This window comes from Drosophila tropicalis, unplaced genomic scaffold (genome assembly GCF_018151085.1).
Source record: "Drosophila tropicalis isolate 14030-0801.00 unplaced genomic scaffold, ASM1815108v1 contig_845, whole genome shotgun sequence".
In the NCBI taxonomy this organism is placed as follows: Eukaryota; Metazoa; Arthropoda; class Insecta; order Diptera; family Drosophilidae; genus Drosophila; species Drosophila tropicalis.
This window is the reverse complement of record NW_027173338.1, coordinates 5,240,104-5,258,961: the sequence shown is the minus strand read 5'-3', so window position 1 is coordinate 5,258,961 and position 18,858 is coordinate 5,240,104. Positions and strand designations below refer to the sequence as shown.

Sequence of the window (18,858 nt, the reverse complement as noted above, 5' to 3'; positions counted from 1 at the left end):
TTAAATTTACAACTCAAATGCCCTTTTTTGTTTTTGATAAAAATACTTTTAAACTTTCAATGAATTTTTCATTTTTTTTGTTTTGTTTTAAATTGAAAAAACATCTTAAAAAACGTTCTATTAAAAAAGGACATTTGTTCATTATTAAAAAAAGAATTCAAACTATTTATGTTTATATTAAAATGATTAATTTTTTCATTGAAGCTATAAATCTCAAAACTATTTTAAACACAGCTCAAAAACTATGAATTTCTGGCTGACAAGAATTTAATTTTAAAAACGAGTTTTCAAAATTTATACCAATACAAATTTTACACAATTAACTGTGACTATTTGGCCAAGTATTAAAATTTAAATTGTATGCTAAAAAATGTTTCAAATTAGTTTTATTATCCAATTCTTTATGTACACATATCTATATGTAGTTTTGTATATAGTTTTCCTATTCGTATTGCTGTTTTGCTGGATAATTTTGAATTTTCTTTGGTCATGGAATTTTGTTCGTTTATTTTTGTTGTTGTTGATTATTTCTAATTTTGCTGTAAATACATTCTCACATTCTAGACATTTATCTAAAAAATTGTTGTTGTAATGCTTTTAAGCCTTTTTGAATACCTAATGCAATTTTCATTTCAATTTTTTGTTGAATTTTGTAAATTTATTTACTATATATATATATATATATAGACACATTTTTGTATTTTGCTGAATATAATATTATGTACGCATGTGTGTGTGTGTGTGTTAGTGTGTTGGTGTGGGTGTGTGTATAACATGACAACCTCACGAAACATAAGTATGTATATAATTAATATATAACAAGAATACACACCAAAAAATCGTCTATATTGTATTCAATCATATACATATTACATATATATTTGTTCCTGTTCAAAATAGTTGTAATCCCGATTTGACAGACTGGCTAAATTCCTTGTCTTTTCTTAATGGCTAATCAAAAATCGCCTCTTCTTTTGTATTATTGGACTATTGGTTCTATTCTAAAATCTAGTTCATTGGTTTTTTTTTTTCTGTGTTGCTTCTAAACTTAAATTCTATGGTTTTATTCTGCTTTGTTGGTAGTACCCGTACTAGTGTCCAAAAACCAAATGTCAAATAACAATTTGAATTTCAATCCATGAAATAGCTAAAACTGCGACGCTTTCGTCGGCTACCCAAAGCCGATCTGGAGCGTGTTTTTAACCTTAGTTATCCAGATTTAATCCATCGATCTATTGAATACTCCAAGGCAGATATCCATCTGGAAAGGGATAATCAAAATGTTTACACAAATTCTCTATGCAAATAATTACTTTAAAGTAGTTAGTATTTAGATTTTTTTTCGTGTAAACACAATTCTATATTATAGTGGCCAAAACTTTGGACTTAAATATACTTTTGACTTTGAAATCTTTATATTTATTGCACTTCATTGAAAGTAACTATAATTACTGAAAGTAATTAAGTTTTTAAAGTCTACTCTACATAATAGATGTACCTAATTTCTAACAACTACCATATTAACGGCTTTTTAAGACTTTCATTACTAAAGCTATTGAATATTAACTTATATACTTTGATTGTAATTTTCATTACGAAAAGTAATTGAAATTCTACTCACCGTTTTTTATCCATTTCACTTTCGGTACAGAAATAATAATGACGTAATTTCGTTTCTGGTGGTATTATCTCAAAAGAGTTCTTTTTGCCTGATGCATTTGTGGACATTGAGGCCACTTTATAGCCATGTAGACAGGCCATGCCTAGAGCGTAAAAAAGTGGAAAATTAATTAATTAGCATGTTTTGCGTCGGTTGTTGTTGTCTATCTAAGCGAGTAGTGAGGTGAGGTGTGGTAAGGTGAGGTGAGTGACTCACCGAATGCACTTTTGCTATTAGCATCTTGATAAAAATAGAGGCAGGCATCCTTAAGTACACAATAGCGTTTCGACCAACCGCACCACCTTGAGCCCAATTTGAGTAAATATCCAAAGCAATCGGGCCGAACTATGCTCGATGGACTCTGATAAAGTGAACGCGCACTGTAAGGAGAAAATTATGTAAGTTGTTGGTTTTTAATTGTTAATTATGTGCTTTCGCCCACCTTTTATCCAACCATTGATTATCCTGTGAAGCCGCCTGACGCAATAGATTTAACCATCTTTGAGCCATTTCATCGGAATCGGCGGCCACATACATGGGTATACCTTCGCCAGCATCGACTTTGAAGGCAAATGGTTTGCCAATATCAATGGGACATAAGTCTACAGTATGTTTGGCCATAATCATGGCTCCAACTGGTTGGGAATCCTAAAAAATATAAATAAACTTAAAGTGAATTTAAGTAGACTAAAATTTTAATTTACTTACCTCTTCCGTTTTGTAGTAATACAGACAATTGTCTGGCCTCAGTGAGAACCAACGCCTCACCCATTTCTTTGAATTGGGTGCCCCCTTGGCTTGTCCACTCTGACGCCACAGGTAACCACTGAAAATTGGTTGACTTGGTGGTTCCAATTGTTCATGCATCAAAACTCCAATTGTACGAGCCACCTGTAATTCCAGTTTCTCACAACCATCGTGGGCTATTTTAACCACTTCTGTGTGATGTTTATCCAATACTTGAACTCCATTCACCGATATAATAATATCACCCACTTCCAGGCCAGAACTTTCTGCCGGAGTTTCAGGCTCAATGGCTGCAACGACCACTGGCTTGGAACCATGTATACGAAAACCAAATTCACCGGAATCACTTTTCACCACAACAGTTTTATCCACACCTAAACGTTGAGACGGAAAGAGAACGAAATATAGATTAAATATATAGCTATTGTATATACATAGGTATAATTAGATGATTTGTGTGATTTTATTTCCGGAACATTGTGTGCGTACCATTTTTGCCATTGCTGAGGGTCGAAATAACAAAACTCTCACGTGCCCATACTAAAAGCATTAGTTTTAAAACCTCTTCCAATTTACGACGTACCGAATCCGGTGTGGCATTCGAAGCTATTAATTCTGTTAAGAACAAAAAAATAATAGCCCAACTGCTTTTCTTTCTCTCTTGTTGTTTTGTTTACCCACCAATCATTTGCCCTAAAGATTTGTGTAAATAGATTTCCTTGTAGTCTAAGTAGCGCGGTCTTTTCACAACAAAGCACGCACCGCAACTAAGTATTTTTCGATAAGAACGCGACGAAGCAAAAAAAAAAAAAAAAAATAGTTGAAAAAACACTAACGCAATTCTAATGTTGTAGTATGTAGTATCTATGCCAAGTTTTGGGCGCCGGTCGTGAAAAATAAAATATTATCTGAAAAGCTCTCAATCTGCCAACGTGTGTTCACTCTTTTTCTATTTAATATTCTTTGCTCTCAGTAGTGTAAGCAACGTGCGTTTTATATTTAGATTTGAATACAGGGTGTCTTTTCTATAATACTCACGAAAATTGTTATGCTTCTGACGGTGATACATTTCCAAAGTGCAGCGACGCTGTACAAGACGATGAAGTATCACTTGATATTTGGCATGGAAACCTTTCTCCGATTCTGTGGAAGCGCGTCGTTCACGGGATCGATCTACACGATGGAAACAAGAAAAACTTTGTTAGTAAATCTGAGGGAATTAAAGGATTGGCATATTCTGTTCTAAGATGAATGGTCAAATAATGATCCTCTCCGATGGAAGGAAGTGAAATTAGTGGGCAGAAAGACATTCGTAAGTCGAAATCTTGAGTTCAATAGAACTGACTGAATCAACATAGAGCGATGCAAGAAAGATAAAAGATAAAGATATAAAAACTAAAAGTTCCTGCAGAGATATGAAAATGTAATTCCTGGCAGTTCTAGTCTTCTACTCTCTCCTTTAAAATTATTACTGCTATTAGATGCAATTTTTCTTCGTTGGATCATTTGGAGACTTACCAAAACATTGATGATCCAACTGCGTCCACAAGTCATCATCCGTTAGACGTGTATAGCGGCCAGCATCATAGTGACCCTTATAGATTATATGTTGACTTTGTTCTGTATTGATATCGGGCAGAACACAAGGACTCGAGCCGGCAGGGCGTAAAACGGGCGTGTTGGGTAAACTAGGAATGCGACCGCGTTCTTCACTCTAGAAGAGTATACAAAATTAATAAGAATTTCAGAAAAATTGTTTATTTTTATGCATTTACCTTGGCTCGTATGTTTTCTTGCCTGGTCTTGTAGTGTCTACCCCTTTCGCCGTGATAACGCTCCTCGGATCGAAAACGCTTATCCATTTTCTTATACAGTCGCTGGGTGGTTTTCGTTATCACCGGAGAGTCTGCGAAATCTGATGGAGGTTTTACAATATCTGCTTCTTGCTCAATATAGGGTATAGATTCAACTGAATCCCCGGTGACTGGAGGTTTCCCCTGTTCCATCTCTTTGCCGCAATGCAGACAATGTCCTTGATCGCCACCAGCTGCATTGCCATCGGCTTCACTATAGAAAACTGAATCTGAACCGGGTGAAACAGATCGCAGCGACTCTATGGATTTGGCCTTTAGTTGACATGTTTCCGAAGTAGATTTCGATTGGGTGCAACTAGCAGCCGAGTGGGGCATCTTGGGCGAGAGTAAAGCTGTGGGTGTGGCACAGCTATGGGGTTTCCTAAGGGGCTCCTGTTGTGTTACTGTACTTATCGATGAAGCCGAAGTAGTAGTTGTAGTCGTAGTTGTTGTTGCAATGGCATTAGTGGTAGACGCAACTGCCGTTATAGTTGTAGTTGACGTCATGCTACCATCTAAAAGTAGTTCGGTATCACCACTACCACTAGTGGCACTACTTAGACCATAGATAATGGGTGGTGTACCTGAACCTGCCGTTGTTGTGGTGCCGCGAGTTCTTCTTACAGCCGCTGCATTCGAAAGAACATCTTCCCGTGATGTCTTACGCAATTGTCGTCGTATTTTGGGACGGAAACGTTTCATTTTACTACTGGGACTACCACCACCAACAGTTGCCTCGATGGATTGTTGTTGCTGTTCAGGTGATTGAGTTTTCGTTGCAATACCCTGACTGACTGTAGACTTTTTAATGGGGCTGGTTAGAGCACGCATATTCTCCTTTTCGATATCCAATTTCATGCTGGTTTTACGTCGTTTTCGTTCATCTTCTTGACGTTGACGTCGCATTTTGGTGACCACAACTTCCTTATCCTCATCGTCGTCATCGTCGTGGGGACTTTCATAGTAGCCCGAGGATGAGTAGCGCACTTCACTACGTTCATCTTCGGAAATTGAATCCGGCTTTGGTTTGGGCAAATTATCGCCACCCCTCCCCTTGGCTGTAGTCATTTTCATTTGACTCGTAGAAGTGCTAGCTACAGTTTGTGGAGGACTTTCCTTGGCCATAGATACAGAAGATGTTGTCGTACTGCTCACAGAGTGCGATGGTGATCTTTTTGACAATTCATTCAAAGAGCCCAATGGAGATTTTATGCGCTGGGATCGTTTTTCTTTCTCCTTTTCTTTCTCATCGTGTTGCAGTAAATCCTCACGCATAGAATATAAGGAACTAGCACTTTCAAATGAGCTACCGCCGTGTGTTTTTTCCAATTGTGAGCTGTGAGTGGACACTGAAAAGAACAAGAATTGTAAAGACTTTAGTAAGTTAGTTCCGGCATATCTTTTTGGGTAGGCAGTAGAAATTACACAGCTAAAGCAGGGCGGGCAAGCAATTAGTAAAAACAATAATCTATATATTGATGAGAGGGCTCTACGATCAAGCACACAGACACACACAGATACAGACACATACAAAAATATGCACACACACACACACACATACAGAGAGAGACAGAAATATCTCCCAAACCTGGCACTTGTGTCGTTGACGATGAACTTGTCGTTGTTGGCGGTGTCTTAATACCTGGAGTACGTTTCGATGTATCCGTGCATGTGGCATACTCATCTGTATTCGTGCTACATTCCGATATATCAGCACTACGTGCATAATCCATGGTATCTGTTTGACTGCAAAACAAAAACAAAAGAACTATATATTTGTACCATTCAGTTGGGCAAACGCGGATTTGGGACTGTGATGGTTGCCCCTCAAAGCATGCAATAAAGAAACATATTGCATACTTTAAGGGTCAAATTCACAGCTTTAGAATGGCCTTTAAAGTTGGGATTAGGGGAAAGACTTATTGTCTAATAAATTCACCGTTGCTTCATATACATCAATTGCCGTGCATCGGGCACTGATCCGCGTGGGATCATCATACTACGTTTTGGCAAAGGAGAAGTTAACTGCTGCTGCTGCTGATGAGAGGGTATGTCCAGTGATGATGGCGTTACGGCTATAGCTGGCAGTGGTGCCAAAGACTGAGTGGATGCTGCCGTTCTCACGGTGGTACTAGTTGCTGTGATGCTCGGTGTTGGGCTCTTGATCATTTTGGGCAGTGTTTGTAGACCATAAGTGGGACTCTATGAAAAAGAAAGTGAGACAAAAATTAAAAACCTTTTACTAGTTGTTAGGGATAATTTAAGTTGTACCTGTTCCTCAAAGTCCAAAGCATCTGTATCTACAGAACTTCTTTGCTGGTGTTGCAAAAGTAAATTCTTACGTTTGGTCGATGGTGTCAATAGCAGATTGGAGCTGTATGAACCATCAGATATATCTCGTTGTTCGGTAGCCGTCAAGACAGTAACCTGCGATTCATTCCATATGCCATCGGAATGATCGCGTGTATTGTCATTGGCCAGTGAATCTGAGGATGGATAAGTTGATACATTGGCTAGCATAAGCAAGTCCTGTTGCTCGTGTTCATCGCGGCTAGGACTACCGCCTATTATGGGCGGCAGAGCCATGATATTGACTGATGGATGGTCCGCATCATCTAGGCTAACGGAACGTTTGCGAAATTGTGAGCGTTTGTCTACCAAATTTGTTATTGGTGCCACTGGAGTTATATTTTCATATAGAGGTTCTTCCTCATTGTCTATTTCATTTTGCTGTTGGCGTTCTTCGTCTTCCTCTTCCTGTTCTTCGTCTTCATCTTCTTCGTCCTCGTCATCCTCTTCTTCGTCGTATTCTTGATGATTTTCGCTTGCCCTATGCTCAACTTTTCTAACCTCAATTTCAACTGGCTGTGGCTTAAGTTTTGGCAAAGTTAAAGCCGCCGCCTGAGCCATTCTCTGTTGCTGCATCTTACGCATGGCGATCTCAGCCTTATGCTGCTTACGATGCTTTATTTGTATCTTGGGACTTGGTTTTGGTGACACATGTGGCTTGAAATCAATAAAAATCTCTTCCTCATCTCTGGGTGACAATCTGGCGGTCTCAGCAGCCACGGCGTTAGAGGTTTCAGGAAAACAACTGACCTTATCCTTACGTCGAAAAGAGGTACGTGGCCCAAAACCATCAATTAGTTTCTCGGTCTGCCCATAAACAGGCATCGACTGACGTCTTATATCATCGCGACGAAACGGTGAATCTATCATCTGAGGTACCATAGACATGCGTCTTTGCGCCTGCTCCAAACATACCTCTGAACTATAACTTTCAGTAGTTTCAGGTGCCTTTGCCGCATAATCTTCCTCATCGTCATCGTAGTATTCCTCTTGAAACTCATCCTCCTCGTCATTTTTGCAATATTCACTCGGTGGCGGCAATAAATGTGGTCTAGTGAAATCTAATGGCACACTATCCGTTATGAGCTCAGCGCATTCCGTTATATGCTTGCAGATATCATGGGAATGCAAAGCTTCTGAATGACGTGGCAAACTATTTGAATAGTAATCGGTTTCGGTCCGGGCATGTGAAGTGCAATTACGTCGTGGTAAACTATTGCTCTCATAATCAAAACTTTCATTTAGAGCCAAGGCGGCTGCATTGACATTCACATACTCTGCCGATTGATCCATTGAGGAACGATTGCGATTTAAATGCTCCATGCCAAGACCATAAGTGTGAGGATCAAGCAATGGAGGCGGTGGCTTGTAGTACATAATATTATTCTGGGCATCCGAAATTGTCTGCAATGGTGTAACATCTTGCGATTGAGTACGATAAATCATCTCATGGGGGTAAATGGAACTAGAAGAGAAATAAGTAATAAAAGCTTCATAGAAAGATTGTGAGATTTAGGGTCAGGAAAGTGGCTCTTACCCCGGCTGATAGTGGTGCTGTTGAGTCTCTTTGCCATTCGGTATTTCTGATAGACTTTTGGTTAGCTTTTTGCCATTCTGTAGACCATTCGTTTGGGCTCCTTGCGAGACCACCTTAATGCGATGCGGTGGACGTGGACTGACCGCCAATATCTGTGTATTGTACCCATGTTGTCTGGCCACTTGCATTGTTTGAGTGGCCTGAGTTTTCATGGCATTGCGAAACTTTTTCTCCACAATAAGAACCTCCGGACTTGGTGGTGGTAAAGCCACAGGCAATGCTTGTGGTATAATCAAACCCACCATGTTATCTACATGCATGGAACACAGAGAGCGAGTGAGTGGAAGACCACAATATTTTGGTAACTCTATTCACTTACCTGGCAACTGCTGATGATGCAGGTGAATGGGTGCATGATGATGTTGACATGCCTGCAATTGAACGGAGGGCTGCAACCAAGCGGTGGTAGCGGTCCCGGTGGACGATGCGTTTAGTTGCTGTGCCTGCTGCTGTTGTTGTTGTTGTTGCAGTTGTTGGTTTGGTTGTTGCAAGCCCGTTGGCTGAAGTGTTTCGTACATAGACCCGGTGGCTATAATGGGCTTTTTTCCGCCAATTAAACGCTCCTGACTGCGAGCCGACTTGATGCGACCAGAGGAACGAAATCCAGCATTCACATTATCAAAACTCGTCAAAGTGTGCGAACGGGCGAAGCTCACATGTTTGGTTCTAATTTGAAAAACAAACAATTCAAAATTTTACAGCAAAGAATGGACTAAAAATTTGAATTTTTAAAAGATTGAAATGCTTAAGGATGGTTTGGATGAAATACTTCGATGAATGAAATAATCTAACATTTACGAAGGTGCCACAAGACTTAGGAAGTCTATTTAAAGGCTTTATAGATATTAAAAACTGTTTCTCACATCAATTTGAGCCAAAAAAAAACAAAATAAGAGAAAATGTTCCATTTTGAAAGATATATTGATTAAAGGTGAAGCAGTTCAAAAATTCAAAATTAGTCAAAATTATTAGGATGCAGTAGTTCTTTCTTCCATGTATTATAGTTATTTATAATTCTGAATGAATTTGATATAGAACACGAAAATGTAGGTGATTTTCGCATTAAGGATTGCAAGAATCAACCGAATTATTAAGGAAATCTATTCTACATTTGCTTAGGATTTTCAATTGATTGAATTATATGTAATGGTAATGGTAACCCCATACTAATTAATTACTAATTTATTGTTATTTATGGATCCTTACCTCGCCTGTTGCTGTTGTTGCTGTTGCGTCGTCGGCATTGTGGCATATGTGGGGCAGTGATACGAGCTGTGAAAATAAATTGTTGAACAATCGATTAGGCCAGTAGTAAATGCGATTTGTAAGAAATTATGTTACAAATAATAATAACGATAAATAAATAAAAATAATAATTAAACAAACAACTATGGCATTTAATTTTTGTCCATTATTTTTATCATCAGTCACGTGCAGACACATAACATTTACAAAACGCACTTGATTTTCTTTTTTTAATCTTTTAAATTTAGTTTAATTTAATTTTTGTTTTTTTTTTTTGGTTTTTAGATTTAGATTTTTTGTTCATATATCACTTTACATACCAAACATTTATATTAGCGATTTGATTGGTGTGTGATGTTGGTTGTGGTGTAGGATTTGAAGTTGGAGCGCATAGCTCGACATAATAATTCCGTAGCAATATATCCTGGTAAAAGGATTCAAGTGGTGCTGTACAACAAGTTGCCCTTTACGCATATTTTTTACAGGTTTTTTGTTTTGTTTTACAATTTGTTATTTTTGGGTTTTTTTGTTCAAAATTTTTGCATACGATTTATATAATTTGTTTAGAGTCATTATTTTTAATAATCATTAGATTTTATTTTGTTGTTGGTAGGAGAGAAGGTGGTGTAGGTGGTGAATATAAGGGAAAGGAATACGAGAAATAGATTTTTGTTTTTGAATTTTATACATTTCTTTGATAAATATGGGATAAAGTTTTTCTTTGGTTGGATGCAAAAGAGAAGATAGCGTGTCAATAGCAAAGCTAAAAGCCCAAATGATGAAGATGATAGAAGAAAGTCTTTTTGGGATATTTTTTGTTTGTTTTGGCAGCATAGCAAGGCATAATATCTAATTGGGTTTTGTTTGTTTATGTATGTATAGCAGATAGTTTAGCAGATCTACAGAATAGTGCGATAGTTCTTTCAAATAGTAAGTTTAAAGCATGATCTAGCGATAGTTGGCATAGCATTTTAATTTCATTTTGTTTTCATTTAGAGATTGCGTGTTTCGCTTAGTGTCTCTCAGTGTAGGATAACACTTACCTGTGGTCCACTTGATAGTCGCTAGTCGTAGTAGTAGTATTATTATTAGCCGCCTGCCAGGTATAACGTCCTCCCAAATCAGGTTCACTAGATTTGCCAGTACTTAATATTGAAGCTGGCTGACGGCGAAAATAGGAACTTTCCAATTCGTGAGTGTCTGTATAACTGTTTTGATATCTAATGAAAGTATGAATGAAAGTAATCTGTATTTTGGATTATATTTGTTAAGTTTTAAGCCTTCTCACCGTGGATATTTCTCAAATGGCGCATAGGCAGCCAAGTTCTCATCGGATGGGACCCTACGACCCACACAGCCACCCAAAAAACTTGAAGCTTGTGTCTGGCCACGTCTCGATAGGCAGCCAAAAAAGCGTTCACGGCGAGGACGTTGTTCAATGCTGTGCAACTGACGATCAGTAAGGCAGTACTATAAAGATACATATATGCTTATATGAGAAAAAGGATTTTTCTTGGAATCATTTGTAACTCACCTGTTCCCTTATATCGCCACGTGAGTAGACGGACGTGCGAGGCTGTAGCTCGGTGGATAGTGTATGACGTAGTCTTCGACGACTTGTATGCTCATCTTCAGAATCATAACTACGATCCATGTGACTGGAATAAGTCGCCTAGATAATTTTTTATAAAATTCATTTAGAGTAGATTAAGACTAAATGTTTCACTCAATCTTTGGGTTAACTTCTATTTTGTAAAGTGTTAGGCTAGGGTCCTTTCATAGAAAATACTTTTCTTAGCAATCTTATCTATGTATATAACTCATTTTCTTGATATTGTATCACCAACTATCGATTACAGTATATAGTTGAAACAATTGAATTATTCTCTTTGCAATAATATCTACAACTTTGCAGAGGCATCAGCAGGAAGGGGAATCAAATGACTTGCAAGTTAACCTAGTTAAAGTTTATTATGAGAAACTACTCAAGTGTAAGCACTCCTTTGGCTTTGTGCTTATTAATTTCCTTTCCAATCACCTCTCCATCAATTCCTCCTCCTTCAATTCACTGAGGGATAAAGGAAGAGTAAGGAGAAGGAGGAGAAGGAGGAGGAGGTGGAGGTGGTGTACGTTAGGGCATGTCCTGTTTACCAACCTTCGTGGAGACCTCGATGTTGCCCAATGACACAGCATGATGTAAACCTGCAAATGAAATGGATTTTTGTTTGTTGTATTTGTTTTTTTTCTGGTTTTGCTGTTGTTGTTGTTTTTTCATTGGTATGTAACAACAATTGTCATTGTCTTTGAACTGTCATGTCGAGCCGACAGGAGCAGTTTCCAAACTGGGAAAAAAAAAAAAAAAGTGACAAGCGAAGGTTCCCCAGAGGAGGAGCCCCACTCAAGGATGAGGATGCTTTCACCATTTTTTTCTCTCGTATTTTGTTTGTCTTCTTACCAGTGCCAGTAATATCCATTTTCTCAAGCAAAACACACACACACACACATGAACTGAAGAAAAATTAAAAAGGAAAAACTAAAAGAAAATCACCACACACACACGCGCAATAGTTGAAGACTAAGTTTTAGTTTTAGTTTAACATATTTCTTGTCTTAATTTAAATAACTCGTTGTGTTTTTTTTTTTCTTCTATGGGCAAATGATGTATTTTTGTCAAAGTTTTTTGTCTATACTAATCTCATCTCTCACTCTTTAAATGTGTGTGCGTGTGTGTGTGTGTGTGTGTGAGTGCGTGTGTGTTTGGACTTATGCAAGGCAGTCAGCAGCAATCGATATTCCCAAAAAAAGAAGAACTTTTCACACGCTGTGTAGAAGATTCGCAGATTTTTCTTTCACTTTAATACTTTTTGAAAGTTTTTAAATTGAATTTGTATATTTTCTTTTGTTTTTTTGTGTGTGTTTGTTGGCGCGACTAATTGTGTGTGTGCGTGTGTGTGTGTGCGAATGTGAAGGAATTTCGAAGAAAATTGTATTTTTGCTCTATTTATCAAGCTTCGGCTGCTGCTACTCCTTGCTCTATGGCTTTGAGGCTGGAACTGATGAAACACACAGTTGGCGAAAATTGCAGACGCACAGCAGCCGCTGTCACAGGGAGAGAGAAAGTGAGAGAGCGAGAGAGAGAGAGAGATTTGGAGATACAGTGTCACTCTTTGAGAGAATGAGAGCGAGAAGCAAACATAAAACAGATGTTTTCTGGTCCACCAAATGCGTGAGAGAGGAGAGGAACAAAGAGGAAAGACTTGCAAAAGCGCAACAATAATTTTAGTAAAGCTAGCGCCTGGAAGTAGGCAACAAAATGTGCGTGCGTATGCGCATGACCAGCGCCAACAGCGCAGTCACCGTCAGCGGCAGCGACAGCGTTAACGTCAACTGAGGGAGCATCACAAATATCAACAACAGCGGCAGAGACAGAAGCAGCAACACTTTAGACATTCAGCCACGACATGGCTGTAGGCCTCACGTATTTGCTTGCCCAGCTAGCAGCTAAATTTCACTTACCCTGCCGTCTCTCCCTCATTCTCTCTCTGTCTCGGTCTCTCTTTCTAACCCAGTATGCAAGGCGTCAACACGAACAAGTTGACTTGGCCCTCCTTGAGCATTCTGAAGTTAGCTACTGGTGGCTTTAAGGCTACCCCAAAAACAAAAACCGAAAAGATGCTGTTGGCGTTGAGCTTTAAATGTGCCTAAAATGAGATGAAGCTTTTATGTCCTTACAGAAGCATTTAATTGCGTTTTGTTTTTTCTTTTTCAAAGACGAACGCGGGGGGAAGCATTTTGTGTGTGTGTGTGTGTGTAGTTAGTTAATTTGCTGAAAATATCTTAGGATATAAACATCTAATAAATTTTTTCGGTAATTCTCTTATTGAATTTCTCCACCATTTCATCTCAGAAACTACAAATTAAGTAACAAATTAGGCAGCCCTGCAGGACTGAAGAAGGAAGTCTTTATTAAGGACGGACAGAAATGTATTCCTTTTTCATAAAGGACTTTTTGGATGATGAATAAAAAACAAACTTCATTTGCCAACCTGTAATTAAAACTCCAGTGCTTAACATCAGTCAAAACTGCAAAAGGCGTTTATCTTCTAGGATCAACCAACCAAGGTTTCAATTTAAGAGATTTAAGTCTATTTCGATTTCGAAATGCTTAGGCTTTAGTCGATGAAATCAAAAGTAATAGCCAATTTTCTTTGACACGCGAGAACATTTCAGCTTTCGAATATTTTTCCATTAATCTTTAATATGTTGAGCTAAACATGAAACAATCGTGAATAAATTCGATGCTGTCATTAATTTAAGCGTATTTTCTTTTAGCAGACAGCCATGAAATTATATGTGAAGGATATGTATGTATATACACACATATGTATATATAAAAGCTGTGGTAAAGAAAACGGCCTTAACAGACTGAGAGAGATACACAAGCGATTTAGAAAATGTTGGAATTGCTAGCCGAAATTTGAAAAGTATATAGAATTGTAGCAGTATTCGGTAAATGAGTTGTCTAAGTTGCCCAGTACAATCCAGACGTTTGAATCCTAGGCTACTGAATGTAGAGTTAAGTCACAGTTATCATGTACTTAATTCATCTTAATCGTAAGTACAAACAGATTCAAAGATAATCTTCACGTTTCCTAATGAACTGCTGGCTATTGAATTATTCATTGTTTTGGAAAAATAGTAGCAAAATCTTTAAGCTATATACATATGTAGATGATATTATTTCTAAATTAAAAAATTTGTAATTATCATTGTAATTGAAATTGTAAATAGTTTTATATTATTCGAAAAAAAACCCTTGTAGGTTAAAATTTATCGTAAAATCCAAACAAAAACCATTTTGTTTTGTTCATCGACCTCGAGCCGGAAAACCAAAGTATATAATTTAACTAAAGCATAACTAACTAATGACTACTCAATCACTGACTTTGGCTTATTAATATCGATTTGAATACCTCCTTTTATATATATAAAGAAAACAGCCTACTGAACGCTTACCAAATTTAAGATTTAAATCCACCTTTAAATGTACATAAGGTCCTTAGGTAGTGGTTTGGATTAACCCAAAATTACACTTTTAATTTTAATGTTACTGTTTGACATTGGGTTAATCATTAATTTCTATCAACAACGAACCACATTTGTTTACATATCTTTTACGCATTGAGGTTCACTTTATACCTTTACACACACACCACTACTGGTATGTGACCTCCTTCAATATCTATCTATCTCTATCTCTCCCGCTTAGTATTCCGTATCTTATGCTCATCGTTTCAATCGACAACAATAGTTTCCGTTTCAGTTTGCTTAGGTTTTGTTTTATAGCCGCACACACTCACACATCCCGTATGGGAATATTCTAGCGTAAGCCCTGGGTATATAAAATACTCGTAAACAGTGGCGGACTTGAGGGTTAGAGGGTTCCATTTTTTCAATAATACATACGCAGTGTATGCCAGCTAGTACAATCATTATTAGGATTAAGATTATAAACATAAATTCTGTTAATAATTTGATACTTCATTTACAATTTAACTTACCTTATTTACAATTAAATAGTTAAGATTCTTAAATTATCTTCGTCAGTTTCATAAATTTTAAATTTAAACTTTTAATTATAAGTTCCAACCTTCAAATGGATTAGTTAAAAATCCTCTGTAAGAGTTTTATTTCAATTATATTTTCTGCTTTGTTTCTTAAGACATATGAGAAACATTAGATCTATTACCCATATGAGATGATATTGCGTATACGTAATTATAGAGCTTTTAATCCAAAACCTTTATATGTAAGGTACCAGCAACATCTTTTCTTTGGTTTAACATTTGCCATTATTTAATTTTGCTTGAATACTTTACTTTCAACAAACAAGAGTAAAGTAAAGTAAATAAAAGGATTCCAAGGATCTTAGGACCTAAGCAATAACTTTTTTTTATTGATGTATAGACAATTAACTTTTGACCGCTTACTCCACTCCTGCTTTTGATATGTGTATATGTAAGTTATATGGGATGCATGGAAATTGTCTTATGGCTTTTCGGCTTCGTCGCTTTACTGGGCAAATATTCAGAGCTTAAAATGTGGCTTTGTAAGGAAGGTTGTAAATGTCTCCCTCACTCTCTTTCTCTCCATCTCCCTCTCTCTATGTGTGTGTGTGGGTTCCTCGTGCGGATGTATGCGTTTCAATATGAGGAAGCAAACATTAAGCATACGCACTGTGACCCAGCCAGCCATAATGTATGAAAAATTGAGCATGTCATTGAACGTTGAGGGAAAAATTGTTATGTCTGTTGAATATTGTTAGAGCAAAAGAGAGATTTTCATCCCATGCCGCATTTAGAAGAATGTTTACATTCGGGGCACGTTTTGTAGACGTAGAAACGTGAAAGTGTAGAAGAAAGGTTAAATATCCATCCCATATTTAGATATATTTTTTGGGCTAAAACTTTTTAATCGCCTTGAAGCCACAAAATTGACGCTATGCGTTGTTATGTTAATGCCTTTTAATTAATAAATGAAATATTATACGATTATTTCTATAAAGGCCATATCATGACACTTTATGTTGAACTTTGTTTGTATGTTTATTAATTTTTAGCACGTAATAAATTAGAGTTTATCTTGTTGACACTATCAAACAGAAAATATGAAGTTTTTTAAATCCTTCTAATGTGAAAGTTTTCTGTTTGTCAGTTTACCCCTCTTTTTATTCTCTATTCCCTCATATACTCATATCAAGTATATACTTGATAAACCTTTAATTTATTGGCTGGTTTTTAAGTTATGTTCACCATTTTATCGATCATAAATAAAAAACTTTTTGCTGCTTTTAAACTGTTGCCTGAAAAAATTCGACTAAAAGGAAAGTAAAATCCCTAAAGGGATTTCCATATTGAATAGAGCAACCAATTGAAACGAAAATGTTTTCTAAATGTTCTTTATTATTTATTATTTTTTTTTTTAGTTTTGTAATTTTTATTTTCATTAACATTTATCACACTAAACTACGAAAGAGTCAAAAAGAGTTTTACAAATTGTTTTTTTCATATCTAATTTCATTTAGCTACAAGTTGTACCTTAAAGTTAATTAGTTTTTGTTTGTCGACAAATTTTAGCAATTATTTTTTTTTTCTTCTCATTTTTCAGATATGCTTGATGTAAATTGTTCACTTAAGTTGTTGTTTGTCTTTTATCTTTGTGTGTATGTGTGTGTGTTTGTATTCTGAACACAAATGGCGTGTAATTTTGATAGTTTTTGTACCCAAATAGCAATGAATCGGAGGAATAATTATTATTTGCTGCTTCAAGGAGTTTCTCTACTTGCTAAAGGGTATTTAAAAGTCGGTCTACCGACTTGCATGCCAAATTTTTTAAGTTTTTTTTTTTTTTTTTTGTATGAGTTTGGAAAAATTCTGTGTTGAATAAGAAAGAGAGAGATGTACTACATCTGTATGTGTGATTTTTTGTTCTTTCCTTTTTTCATTTTATTTAATTTTTTTTATATGTATGTATGTATGTATATGTAGGTAGGTATATAAAAAGGCGAATTTATGGCTAATTTATTTTTATGACCTTGGTGGTTGAAAATGTGTGTTTCAGTTTTTAAGTATACGATTTTTGCCCCCTTTTATGTGGTTGTGAATTCTATCAATATACAAAAATTTGGTTGTTGATTTTATTGCATTTTATGGCAGTTCATTCGTTTGATGTGGTAGTAGCAACAAGGACATTTGTTTTTGCGGTGGTTAAATGCAAAAAAGTATAAAGAAATTCATTGTCAATATCACTTAAAAGAATGTCACTGGAAGAAACTCTTTATAGAAGAGTCCAAACGATAACTCATAAGGTAAATGAGGTCAGTAATTTAAGCCAAGAAATGTAAATAATAAAAAGTAAAATACGAATTTTTAAGTATTTTTTAACTATGGAAAGAATGAAAATTTGATATTGATGCTAGGAACAAATGAAAAAGATAAAGATGAATAGAAAAAGGTACACAATTTAGCAATTTAATACACAAAAATTAAATAAAAACCAAAATTAATGAATATGTACATATTTAATTTTTGTACAATTTTTCTTTTAGTTCTGATATATATTTGAGATATAAATAATATAAATATATTTATTTAATCTCATTATGGCCAGTCATTATTAGTAATTTATTAAAATCGTCCTTGCTGTTTGGTTGCTATTATTTAATTTAATTGTTTACCCATATTTTGCACGCCAAAAAATTTGCAATTAATTACATAATTATGATAATTATCATAATCATTTTTTTTTTGTTTTGTTATTGCTATTGTTGTTGTATTATTGTTTGTCAAGGATTTTGTCTGTTTGTTGTCTTGTCCATATTGCCTGCATCTTAAATATGCAATTGCATTTTATTTTAAATGCAAATGTAAATGTAAAAAATAAAGTTTATTGGCCAAAGGCAATGGCTGGGCGCCATTTTCTCATTTCGTATTACATATTATAATTATTTTTATATTCGGTGGATAAATTTTTATGTATTCATGTGTGTGTGTGTGTGTGTGTGTAAAGAGTTATGCGTAAGGGTAAGTAAAAATGGACCATTTATTAAGGTTTTCTTTTTTTAGTAGTTTTTTCTTTTTGTGAAATACTTTAAGATAAAGCTTTGCTGTCTTGAGTAAAAATTTGTATCCTAGTGTAAAAAACAGCGATCCGAAACAAAAGAAAATTTCATTTTTGAAATAATTCGATTGAAAAATATTGAAATTGAATCGGTGTGGGTACATATTTTATGGATAAAACTTGCAAATTTAAAGGTCCCGCTGAACATTTAAGAATCCTAGAATTATCCCACTTGATAGCCCTTTAAAAAATAGATTTAACTCCAAATTAACTACAATTTAACTTAACTTCACTTTTTACAGTGGTTTGGAAACTATTATTATATTTAATTTACCTACATTGCCTAATATTGATTGAAATTTTAGAAACTGAATTAGAGACGTTATATCTGAGAGATCTAGTAATGGCTATTATTTCAAACAGCTTATTGCATGTTTCCTCTTACTGTTGGTGAAAAGAATAGTAAGAAGAACGTTGCTCATTTAACTATAAAGATTTTTAAGAAACTCTTGTAAATTTTTGACTACGAAGATGAATATACAGTTGCGAACTTAATAATAGCACCACTTGCTGAGGTAATGTGTTCAAAGGATTCCTAGGCTTATTTTAAGGTTCTAGGAACATGTGAATACGTTTTTGAACGTAAAATACTTTCTACTAATGGAAGCAGAAAAAAAATTCTACCAAAATCCAACGTTTTCAAAGATTTTTACAAAAAACCTTGATATACTCAAAAAATACCCGAAACTAAAAATAGCACCACTTTACAAATATTTACTCAAAATTAA

At 35.8% G+C, this 18,858-nt stretch overlaps 1 protein-coding gene across 3 annotated transcripts; it reads right to left on the bottom strand.

The window, feature by feature from the left end:
- Positions 1 to 198: 198 nt before the first annotated feature.
- Positions 199 to 12,493, bottom strand: LOC137581200 (uncharacterized). Of its 3 annotated transcripts, none has more exons than XM_068295383.1 (20): positions 11,907 to 12,493; positions 11,607 to 11,653; positions 10,986 to 11,123; positions 10,740 to 10,921; positions 10,495 to 10,671; positions 9,772 to 9,915; positions 9,413 to 9,478; positions 8,526 to 8,872; positions 8,147 to 8,456; positions 6,532 to 8,074; positions 6,200 to 6,462; positions 5,903 to 6,006; positions 4,183 to 5,609; positions 3,926 to 4,121; positions 3,446 to 3,580; positions 2,369 to 2,781; positions 2,103 to 2,308; positions 1,877 to 2,040; positions 1,622 to 1,763; positions 199 to 1,261 (listed from the first exon to the last, which is right to left on the bottom strand). In XM_068295383.1, the coding sequence occupies exons 1-20, from the start codon at positions 11,923 to 11,925 to the stop codon at positions 1,210 to 1,212; spliced, it is 6,075 nt and encodes a 2,024-aa protein (XP_068151484.1). In that variant the 5' UTR covers positions 11,926 to 12,493; the 3' UTR covers positions 199 to 1,209. The 3 variants fall into 3 exon arrangements, with proteins under 3 accessions (XP_068151484.1, XP_068151483.1, XP_068151485.1); XM_068295382.1 differs by having other exon boundaries at positions 200 to 1,261; positions 5,849 to 6,006; XM_068295384.1 differs by lacking the exon at positions 9,772 to 9,915 and having other exon boundaries at positions 200 to 1,261.
- Positions 12,494 to 18,858: the final 6,365 nt, after the last annotated feature.

What these genes read in the sequence shown, in the direction of transcription:
- LOC137581200 (XM_068295382.1), bottom strand. An exon ending in ATCGCTAATATAAATGTTTG is followed by an intron (nt 9,479 to 9,771) that starts GTATGTAAAGTG and finishes TTATTTTCACAG; the next exon opens with CTCGTATCACTGCCCCACAT. An exon ending in AGTGAAATGGATAAAAAACG is followed by an intron (nt 1,262 to 1,621) that starts GTGAGTAGAATT and finishes ATCCCTTTCCAG; the next exon opens with ATGGATATCTGCCTTGGAGT.